This window comes from Lepidochelys kempii, chromosome 11, assembly GCF_965140285.1.
Source record: "Lepidochelys kempii isolate rLepKem1 chromosome 11, rLepKem1.hap1, whole genome shotgun sequence".
In the NCBI taxonomy this organism is placed as follows: domain Eukaryota; kingdom Metazoa; phylum Chordata; order Testudines; family Cheloniidae; genus Lepidochelys; species Lepidochelys kempii.
In genome coordinates, this window is record NC_136390.1 from 47,362,377 (window position 1) to 47,374,525 (window position 12,149).

General features: G+C 42.4%; 1 protein-coding gene across 6 annotated transcripts in view; it reads right to left on the bottom strand.

Moving 5' to 3' along the window:
- Nucleotides 1–12,149, bottom strand: part of PDE1A (phosphodiesterase 1A) — a 188,525-nt gene that overhangs the window by 52,293 nt on the left and 124,083 nt on the right. For all 6 annotated transcript variants that reach the window (XM_073306084.2, XM_073306085.2, XM_073306088.2 and 3 more), the window contains 2 exons: nucleotides 11,465–11,605; nucleotides 4,654–4,754 (listed from right to left, as the gene is read on the bottom strand). In XM_073306084.2, coding sequence (XP_073162185.1) covers nucleotides 4,654–4,754; nucleotides 11,465–11,605 — 242 coding nt within the window. The remainder of the gene's footprint in view (nucleotides 1–4,653; nucleotides 4,755–11,464; nucleotides 11,606–12,149) is intronic.

Sequence of the window (12,149 nt, forward strand, 5' to 3'; positions counted from 1 at the left end):
AGCCCCTCCTCCTCTGGGCTTTGTCACTTTCCCGGGCTTGGAGGTCACCTGATCTCTTTGTCTTCAACCCTTTAGCTATCACCTTGCAGGGGGGATGGGCCCAGGCCATCAGTTGCCAGGAAACAGGGTGTTGGCCATTCTCTGTGTCCAGACCCGTGCACACACCTGACCTCTAGGGTTCTGCAATGATCATACACCCTTATCGCACCACCTAGATACTTAAGAACTGCATAGGGGAAACTGAGGCACCCCAAAGTATTCAGAGGAAACATTAAGAACAGTCCCACTTCGTCACAAGAGTGCCACACCAACCAGGCATGGGTTACACATCCATGACACTTATAACACTGTAACGGAAGACAGGTGAACTACTGTTCTAAAGTGCTCTGTGATGATTTAGCTACTCAGCTAGCTCCACTGTTAGTTAGGTGGAAATGTACCCCTTGAAACAATAAGTATTATTAAAAAAAATCCAAACTAACCACTCATGTGTACGGTATGGAACCCGGGAAACTACCGAAGTAAAGCAGGATTTGTTTATTAAGTGAACAAAGCATATCCTACCTAAATAATGACAGTGTTTATGTCCAAGCTCTTACTGATATGGGAAAATCTATGATTTGCCAATCAGGTATTTTTGTGAAGCACACTTTTTTAGATCCACATAGCTAATCATGGTTGTTTTTAACCAGTGCGGAGATTTGACATGACTGTGAGCGTAATTTCTTCTGCCTTTTTGAAGTAATAGAAGCATGGAGGAAAGGTGAATAGATCTCTTTTTTTACGTTCAGATCCAATTATGAAGGAAGAGTGGGTAATATCACAAAACAAATACATTCTAGTAAGTATTTAACTTTAAAACTCAGAGTTTAACAGCTTAATTTATTTTCCATTTTTGCAAACCAAAATATAAAAGACTAGAACAGAAAAGCAGTTTAAACTTAGAACAACTTATCTTTAGCCAGACTGTGTGAGTGCACCATTATGTTGAAGAGGAAAGGGCTTTTGCTGGTAATTTAGCTGCAGACATAGAATTTGTTTATCATCAGATTTATCAAAGCATGTGTCCCAAAGCACATCAGCTGATTAACCTGTATGCAGTCCTTACACCGTCTATAGCCTACCACTGGCAGGCAGTATAACCTCAGGTAAGTGGAAGAACACGCCTGTTCTCTCTTATGAAGAGTGGTTTTCTTGCCAAAATACAGTGATGGAAATAATTGTTCAGTATTTCAGTACAGCTGAGGAGGGGGCTCAAAGGTGCCTGATGAGCCGCTCTGCACTAAACCGATCATAGAATATCAGGGTTGGAAGGGACCCCAGAAGGTCATCTAGTCCAACCCCCTGCTCGAAGCAGGACCAATTCCCAGTTAAATCATCCCAGCCAGGGCTTTGTCAAGCCTGACCTTAAAAACCTCTAAGGAAGGAGATTCTACCACCTCCCTAGGTAACGCATTCCAGTGATCCCCAGTTCCACAATCTAACTCAGATTACAGGGTGAGGCACCATGTCCCAATGATGCCCGGCTGCTCTAACTTGTACCGGCTGTGTCCATGGGCCAAGTGATCTTTGAGATATGGAGTCCTGCCCACACCCCTTTCCCAAACTGCAGTGATAGAGAAAAGCACCACCAGATGTTCCCCTACTCTGGGCAATCTCAGCGCAGCAGTGGGTCAGAATCTGCCCTACAGTATTTAAAGAAATGCATCCGATGAAGTGAGCTGTAGCTCACGAAAGCTTATGCTCAAATAAATTGGTTAGTCTCTAAGGTGCCACAAGTTCTCCTTTTCTTTTTGCGAATACAGACTAACACGGCTGTTACTCTGAAGGAAAAAGATAGCTTTTTCTATTGTTAAAACAAAGCAATCCCTACCCAACATACTTTTAAATGATATAGTCATTTCAGCAATAATAGACTTAAGTCAATTATTAATTATTATTAAACGTCTCCGTATGCCATATCATGAGAGGCCCCTCCCCACCCCACTTTGGGATTAAGGAAAAAAGGGCATGCTATACGTTTTATACCTTTTTTTCAAGTGCAATAGCATTAGATTTCCACTTACAGTGTTTTTCATTTGTAGCTCTCAAAACATTTTTTAAAGCTGGGTAAATACCCCCATTTTACAGTGAGGAAACCTGAGGCAAAGCAAGGCAATGGCAGCCCCGCACTAGAACATGGAGCTTCTGGCCTCTCAGTCCAGTGCTTTCTCCATTGGACTACACTGTACACAGCATGGATACTTTCAAAATAGGCAGAGAAAGGCACCTCGGACTCCCCGCCAAGAAGCCTAACTGCCATTTCTGTCTTTGAAAATGTCCCCGTGTCCCAAGGATCTTGCAACTTAATACAAACAAATATGACACCCCAAATAACAGTTCAGATGGGTTTGGAGACATTGCTGGAGGGGAAGCAGCATTTAAGGAGGGATATGAAGGAGGGCAAGGAGGGTGTCTGGGGACTGGGAGGCCTACTTCAAATATATGACCAAATGGGATACTATAAAGGAGCTAAAAGAAAAGGAGGACTTGTGGCACCTTAGAGACTAACACATCTATTTGAGCATAAGCTTTTGTGAGCTACAGCTCACTTCACAGGATGCATTCAGTGGAAAATACAGTGAGGAGATTTATATACATAGAGAACATGAAACAATGGGTGTTACCATACCCACTGTAAGGAGAGTGATCACTTAAAATGAGCTATTACCAGCAGGAGAGCGGCCGGGAGGGGGGTAGGGGGAAGAAAACCTTTTGTAGTGATAATCAAGGTGGGCCATTTCCAGCAGTTTACAAGAATGTCTGAGGAACAGTGGGGGGTGGATGGGGGGAATAAACAAGGGGAAATAGCTTTACTTTGTGTAATGACCCATCCACTCCCAGTCTCTATTCAAGCCTAAGCTAATTGTATCCAGTTTGCAAATTAATTCCAATTCAGCAGTCTCTCGTTGGAGTCTGTTTTTGAAGTTTTTTTGTTGAAGAATTGCAACTTTTAGGTCTGTAATCGAGTGACCAAAGAGATTGAAGTGTTCTCCGACTGGTTTTTGAATGTTATAATGTTATAATTCTTGACTGACCTCTCCAATGCATCATCAAGGATCTACAACCTATCCTGAAGGACGACCCATTACTCTCACAGATCTTGGGAGACAGGCCAGTTCTTGCTTATAGACAGCCCCCCAACCTGAAGCAAATACTCACCAGCAACCACACACCACACAACAAAAACACTAACCCAGGAACCTATCCTTGCAACAAAGCCCGTTGCCAACTGTGTCCACATATCTATTCAGGGGACACCATCATAGGGCCTAGTCACATCAGCCACATGATCAGAGGCTCGTTCACCTGCACATCTACCAATGTGATATATGCCAGCATGTGCCAGAAATGCCCCTCTGCCATGTACATTGGTCAAACTGGACAGTCTCTACGTAAAAGAATAAATGGACACAAATCAGACGTCAAGAATTATAACATTCAAAAATCAGTCGGAGAACACTTCAATCTCTTTGGTCACTCGATTACAGACCTAAAAATTGCAATTCTTCAACAAAAAAACTTCAGAAACAGACTCCAACGAGAGACTGCTGAATTGGAATTAATTTGCAAACTGGATACAATTAACTTAGGCTTGAATAGAGACTGGGAGTGGATGGGTCATTACATAAAGTAAAACTATTTCCCCTTATTTATTCCCCCCTTCCCCACCCCTCTGTTCCTCAGACATTCTTGTCAACTGCTGGAAATGGCCCACCTTGATTATCACTACAAAAGGTCCCCCCCCGCTCTCCTGCTGGTAATAGCTCACCTTAAGTGATCACTCTCCTTACAGTGTGTATGGTGACACACATTGTTTCATGTTCTCTATGTATATAAATCTCCCCACTGTATTTTCCACTGAATGCATCCGATGAAGTGAGCTGTAGCTCACGAAAGCTTATGCTCAAATAAATGTGTTAGTCTCTAAGGTGCCACAAGTCCTCCTTTTCTTTTTGCGAATACAGACTAACACGGCTGCTACTTTGAAACCTATAAAGGCGCTACTAAGCCAGAAATAAAGGGAGTGGGTACAAAGGATAATGAGAAGAGAGAAGGCTCAGAAATATTCTGTACAACTGGCATCCTTGTCAGTCAGTGTTCCAAGAATTTTGCAATGACCCCTCACAGAGCGGTCAAATGTGAAGATTTCACTTTAAAGATATGCAACCAGATCCTGTGATCCTTATTCTCACATGCTGTCCTTCCTTGCTCAGAGGAGTAATCTCATTAACTGTGTCAAAGCCAAGGAGGCTACTCACATGAGCAAGTATGACGTGGGTAACTAAGGGTTGCAAAGCTGACTACCACCTGCATCCAAAGAAGTAAAACATTTTAGGAAGCAGAACTTTAATGTTCACAGCAAAGCCAACTTTTGAGAAATTGCTGGTCAGGTGAAGCATTTCCTGCTGAATGAGTGCCAAGAATTCTTCCCTCTCTTCTTTAATGTACTAAGGTACTTTCTTGACCCCACCCAGTGGCACTGAGCCTTGCAGCTGTGATCCAAAGGGTATGAACATCAGATCTTTGACGCTAAATTGCCTTCCTTTTTCTCCTAGATCGGGCTGCAACAGCTGCATTCAGACATGATATCATAAGATGAAGCATGCTTACCTTGTCTGAATATGGAAATTGTTTGTGGTCCCAGTATGCTCGTAATCATGGACTGCAGCTGCGAAGATCATAGCTAAGATTTCCAGTTCTGTGAGCCAGTGCTAGTGAATAAAAGCAAAAACCAGTCACATTTTATACAACACCTTAACTGTGATATTACATTATTGAAAATGTTTCTATGTGTAGCTTAATTAAACCTTACTTTTCTTTTCCTATTGAGTCATAAAATCTTGAACATTGCACACTACAATGTCTCCTTCAGCTTCTGTTGACTTAATTGGGACCAGGATGGGCCATTTATGTGCAACAGCAAAGTAAAACTTTTATGTTAAAAAAAATTAAGTAAATTGTTATTATTTGATAAAAGCTTGTGTGATAAATTTGGCAGAGGTTTTGAACATGAGGTCTTTTGTCAGCCAGCCAATGTTTGTCTCTTGCTAAATTAATTACACGTAAAACTTAATATTAAGTTACAATTGTAATTTCCCACTTAGTGTAAGATTTGACCCGCAGACGAATAACACACAGTGTTTTTCCAAGTACCACATCAACATTAAACATAGACTTCACCAATCCTGCAATATTGAAACTGGGTCATTTTTTTCTTCTTATAGTTAAAATGCTGCCATTTTAGAACAATAGTTTTGTATAAAACTGAGGTCTGCTTGGTACACTTGTGATGCAATTTTATATAGCTTTTACTTGCTATCTGATACTATTCCACGCTGCTGTATTTCTGAAGACACATGATACGTTCACCCCTCCAGTTCTGTTGTCTTGCATAACACATTTACTCAGTCTAGATGAAATGTATTCCATCTAAGAGTGAACTCAGTACAAATCTAATAACACCCACAGATTAACCACACAGAGTCATATTTCTGGTTTGGCCGAAAATTTCTTACACCCATTTTGTAATTTTCACTAAATTGATGGTCTCTTTGCCTTTGATACATACCATACCCACCCACCCACTATTATTATTATGGCACCAGGTTTATATCATACTAGATACAAGTGCTGTTTCATAAGCTGCCTGGATATGAGTACCACAGATTGTTTCATGAGGATGAAAACAGCCAGTAAAGATTCACTAATATTGTTAGAATAACATAGTAGGACATGCTGAGAAAAGATAAGACTGTCTGAATGCTGAGACTACTGACTAGTTGGTGAAGCTATGTAGATTTATGAAGAGTACAGTTAAGGAATGAGAGAAAGTACTGTAAGCGGTTCTAAAAATGGAAACAACAACCTCCATAGCATTTTGTATTATAAAAACTAGGCCCCTAGCTGGGACTGACTCCACAATGTTTTCAACAGAACAACTGAAATAGAAACTTAGATATTATTAGTAACTAAATCTAAACAGAAAATCTTTAAGCCACTCTTCCCAAAATCATTTTTTTAGCAACCACAATAGTTTCCGGAAAAGCCTTCTATAATTAGTAAAGAATTTCTTGCAAAGGTGTCTATGGACTGCAGACAAATTTCATGTGGAACTGTATGCTGGCAAATATTGTAGCTACAGTAGGGAAGACAATATTCAGTTAAGTATTCAGATAAAACACACATGGTCCCTTTAGGAGATTGAAATACAGAGCAAAAATCTTCCAAACATCTTCCTTTATATAAAACATGGAATGAGGACAAGAAAGATGGTTATGTCATATCTCCACTATGGTGGGAAATATAAGAAAGTGGGAGTATCACAACACATTTAATGGTGGGGGAAGAATATTTTCCCCTTACTCTGAGTATTGTTCACAAGATAAAAAAGAAAACCAAACAAACAATGACTTTAGAATCCCCACACAATTTTCTACATTCCACAAGAATGTGTATCTGGAGGATCAGATTCATTGGTTCCTAACTGTAGATCTGTATTATCTGTCCCACTTGTCTCATCTGGAGTTTAATCATAGAAGACATCAGATAATAGTGACCCTACCCTTCAGTTCAGGGAATTTAATGCAAGGTTAGAGGCTAATTCTCCATCATCCATGATCCTTGATTTTGTATGTCTAATAGACACCTGGCTGGATGAGATACCTGGTCCTTGTTAGCTCTGACTTCTTCAGATGGGTATTCAGCTATTTAAGCCACATTAGGGTCAGGGAAAGATTTTATCTGTTATTTGACTCAGATTTCGGATACTAGAATTATCCCAGACCAAGATCTTCAGTATGAGTCCAAGGATTGGACTAAGATAGCAGCAGAAAGGGCAGCTTCTCTGATAACCTGAAAGTTTTGGATAACAGATTCCATTGTGTGTTTACTCTGGGTAAATTAATGTTAATATGATTTTTTTTATTTCTTGACTTTCATAACCCTAGTGGTCCAATAATGTATGGTGGGTTTTTTGTTTGTTTTTGTTTTTTGCATTTAATAAATACTACAGTTGGGAAAAGATAATTCTGACTATCTAGGCTTTTTTGGAAAACGGGAAAACATAGCAATTCTCTGGAGGACTGTAAAACTAAGGTTACTAAAATGTATGCCTTCTGTAAAAGGTTAGAGGTTGAGGGGTTTCTAAAACCTAGCTTTATTTTATCTTTGCTTTAATCAATGGCCCAGAGAAGTGCAGGGGGAAAGAACAGGATCAGCACTTTGCAGTTCTCTATATCAGTTCTACAAGCTACAGAGAAAACACAGAAAGACTACAAATGACATGCCTGAACTGATAAATCCACTCCTGTGGGCACCCATTATATAACTACATCAAAGGTGGGTGAAATATCACAGGCACATGTCAGAGAGGAGAGTGGCAGTGCAGATAAAGGCATTAGAAGGGATGCCTGCTGTGAAAACAATTAGCTTGTGAGCAGTACTGTGTGTCACTCTCACTGGGTAAATAAGGCTGCAAGTTAATTAAGTGACAGAAGCCAAGAAGACAAATATAACATTTGTGCATTGTACTGTCAAGCTCCCCAAAGGGAGGGTGGCACTATCTAGCTATGCAAAGTACTTATATGGCCCCCATCACCAAACATTCTTGTAAATGTATTTATCCTCCAGACACCCCTGTGAGGAAGGGAAGTACTACTCTCCCCATTTAACAGAGGGGGAAGGACAAAGTGACTGGTGTAAGGGCTGACAGGAAGTGTACAGTGCAGAGCTGGGCAAACTTTTTGGCCCAAGGGCCACATCTGGGTATGGAAATTGTATGGTGGGCCATGAATGCTCACGAAATTGGTGGTTGGGGTGTGGGAGAGGGTGCAGGCTCTGGCTGGGGGTGTGGGCTCTGGGGTGGGGCCAGAAATGAGGAGTTCAGAGTGCGGGACGGGGCTCCAGGCTAGGGCAGGAGGTTGGGGTATGGGGGGAATGAGGGCTCTGGCTTGGGATGTGGGCTCTGGGGATGAGGGGTTGGGGGTGCAGGAGGGTGCTATGGGCTGGGACTGTGGGGTTCTGAGGGTGGCAGGGGGATCAGGGCTGGGGCAGGAGGTTGGGGCATGGGAGGGGGTCGGGGTGCAGGCTCCAGGTGGTGCTTACCTCAAATAGCTCCCAGAAGCAGCGGCATGTCCCCACTCTGGCTCCTAAGCGGAGGCACAGCCAGGCGGGTCTGCATGCTGCCCTTTCCATAAGCACCCCTCCTGCAGCTCCCATTGGCTGCAGTTCCTGGCCAATGGGAGCTGCAGGGGCAGTGCTTGGGGCATGGGCAGTGTGTGGAGCCCCCTGGCTGCCCCTACACATAGGAGCCAGAGGGAGAACATGCTGCTGCTTCCAAGAGCCACACGGAGTGGGGCAAGCCCAGGACCCCGCTCCCTGGTGGGAGCTTAAGGGCTGGATTAAAACACCTGGAGGGCCGGATGCAGCCCCCGGGCTGTAGTTTGCCCACCCCTGGTATAGTGGAACCAGGACTTGAAGCTGGGTATGCTGAGTCCCAGGCTAGAGTCCTAACCATGGGACCATCTCCTAACTCAGCCTCTTATTAAATGATGTTAATACATTGCAGGGCAATAGCATCAATAGGGCCTTTTTCAAGCACTGACACTCAGAAACTATTATTTTGCCTGGTATGCTGCATCACTTTCAAAAGACCTTTGGCTTGCTGCTGTCCCATTAACAGTGACAAAGTTATCCAGGAACCATTATAATAAATATTTTTAACTGTGGCTATCTAAAACAGGCCTTATTTTATTAAGAACCACTTGTGTAGGCAGTGCAAATTATTATGATGTTACACAGGACCAGGAATAGCTATAAAGCCTAGGAGTGTGGGACAGAACTCAATACACCCAAGTGCATTTGCAGTACCATACTTATAAGCTGGGGGAGCATTCTGGGAACTGATATGCAAATAGTAGCAAGGATTCTAATGTGCAATGTATTCCTCCATCCAGTGTTCAGAGATACACTCTGGTGTCATTTAACTCTGTAGGCTGGAGTCAGATTTCTAGTATTAGGGTTTTCTTCTTCTAGTCTTCATATTTATACAGTGGCAATAGTTTGCTAGGCTCTTTACAGGCACATATTAACTAATCACTCAGGGGGAGATTTGAAGTCATTGGGGTCAATGGGGTGTTCAAGAGTGTAAGGATAAGGCCTTTTCCTGTAGCCACATTGTAAGGCCTAAAGCCTAAGTCCTTTGACTGCATTGATTTGACTGCATTGATTTGAAGTCATTGGGGTGTTCAAGAGTGTAAGGATAAGGCCTTTTCCTGTAGCCACATTGTAAGGCCTAAAGCCTAAGTCCTTTGACTGCAGCCATATTAGGAGAAAGAAAAGAAGTACTTGTGGCACCTTAGAGACTAACCAATTTATTTGAGCATAAGCTTTCGTGAGCTACAGCTCACTTCATCGGATGCATAAAAGTGGAAAATGCAGTGAGGATGTTTTTATACACACAGACCATGAAAAAATGGGTGTTTATCACTTCAAAAGGTTTTCTCTCTCCCCACCCCTCTCTCCTGCTGGTAATAGCTTATCTAAAGTGATCACTCTCCTTACAGTGTGTATGATAAACAAGGTGGGCCATTTCCAGCAAATAAATGCTCAGATAAATTGGTTAGTCTCTAAGGTGCCACAAGTCCTCCTTTTCTTTTTGAGAATACAGACTAACACGGCTGCTACTCTAAAACCTGTCATATTAGGAGAGCAGCAACCATTAGCTGAGAAGCAGGAAGTCACATCCTCACATTCCATCTAAATTACATTAAAACATAATATCAGGCTGTTAAGAATGACACCTCATCCTAATAATACCCACCATCACCAGATAAAGAAACAGATCTTAAGCTGGTTAAGGAAAACTTAGGTTGACAGCATTCTGTCTGGCAAGAAACCAATTATCAGTAGTTGTGGTTGTGAAATCCCCATTTCTTTATTGTTTTGTCTTTATGGTCTCCACTTCTCTATTGTTTGTCTGTATGATCTCTGTCTGGTTCTTTGATTATTTCTATCTGTTACATAATTAATTTTGCTAGCTGAAAATCAATTAAGGTGGTAGGGTAGGATTGGTTAGAGAATTTTGTTACAATATGTTAGGACTGGTTAGTAAAATTTTAGTATAATGATTGGTTAAGGTATATCTAAGAAGAACTCAAGTTTCACTATATAAACTGGGGTCCAAAAGAAAGTTCTTTGGGAACCAACTCCAGAACACAGCCCTATCAGAGCTGCCAGACTTCTGCCAAGGACACCATGCAGAAACTGGAGTCCCCCAGATGGACCTGATCCTGACTGGCCATCAAGAAAAGTTCATCTGTTTTACTGGGATTGGGAGAGGTGAGCATTGTATGTGTAGAGTGGGCATTCTGTTTTTGGTGATTGTTAATAAATAGAGGATAAGGATATTACTGCGTAAGGCTCTTTCACTAGTAAAAGGTCCTGAAAACCCGCACAAAATTACACCCTGAGCCCTAGGAATTGGGTAAGGGTGGGTACTTAAATTGACAGGGTTATGCCCGAGCCCTAGGAACAGGATAAGAGTGGGTGCCCTATATTGTAAGGTTACGTAACCTGAGCCCTAGGAACAGGGTAAGGTTGGGTGCCTAAATTAAGAGGGTTAGGCCTTGAACCCTAGGAACCGGGTAAAGGTGGGTGCCCCTAGACTGTGTGAGTAACAGAGAATTTTGTGCGGGTAACAAGGGATGCGCTGGTTCAGTGCAGTCCCTTACCCATGGAGCCTCAGCAGAGATTAAAGCTGCAAAACCTCCAGGGCAAGGGGCTGGTAATGGAAACAACACTTGCCAATTCTTGTGGATGAATACCCTTCCAGGTCACTCGGACATTCTCATCACTTCCAGGGATGCTCAAGCCCAGAGCAAATTAAGAGAAGACTCTCTCTAAACCCTTTTTGCTTACGTAGGGAGAATCATCTGCATATTATAGCCCATTTTCCTTCGCTGAGTTCTAAGAAAGGAAAATGAATAGGTTGCCTAATCCACATGTTCAATATGTGCTGCTAAACTACACTATTGTTCCCTGGGGAGAGAATCCCCCCAGCTAGAAATGGCCCCACACCAAAACCCCAGATCCTGATTGAGATTTGTGTCACAGTATGCATCTCAAATCTGTCTGCAGAATGGATCACATGCCAAATCCAGGTATCAGAAATTTGACAAAGCTCTCATTTACACTGTGAGTCCCCAATTTTGGTTGTGATTATAGCGGTGATTTTCATGCACCCTCTATAGAGACATGAGGTTCAGAGCCAGTTCCCGAGTTTGGGCCCATCTCTCGATAAAGCCCCCTTTAAAATGATTGACATCTGTAGCACCAGTAAGCTTGCATCTAGATACCCACGTAGATACCTATATAATGGTGAGTTTGAGAAACTAAAGTGGCTGAGTTCTGTAGTACTTCTTACCATGATACCAGTATGAAGCATTATGTAATGCACAGTTTGAGTAACATCAGCTGCATGGATCAGATTGTGGTATGGATTTTTGTACTTGCTGTAACCAACCTCCAAAGCTTCTGCAAATGAAATAAGACTGGGCACAGGGATCTGTGAGAAGCAAACATTAGAATAATAAGCTATGTTTCTCTTGCAACAGCTACAAAGTCAATGGTGCAATAAATAAAACGTAAATTAACACACAGTGTAACTCTGATGCACCAGTTCACAAATATCCAGGTGATGGGGCAAATTACTAAAACATAAAGGACTAGAACCTGAATTGCACTGGAGGAATTCACGGACTGGTCTGCTCCTGTTCCCTCAGGGGACACATTCCCCTGCTTATACTACGGTCAATGTGGGACCAGCCTATCAGGGGGAATGGACTGTACCCAGATAGGTGCAGTAGGGGAGCACTCCCCGTGTATGCCTAGGAACTCATGAGGCATTCACGTAACAAAGGTATGACACACAGGATTACTAGTAGAGGACTGATCTTCATATCCTGGCCCCAATCACCTGTCCAGGAGGTCAAGGTTACAAATGGTGTTCCCTGACTTCAATAGCCTCACACTCCCTCAATGTGGGCCTCACATTGTGCACAAGGTAGGGCTGTGAAGTACAGGCACAATCTAGCTCTCTATTTTTTTTC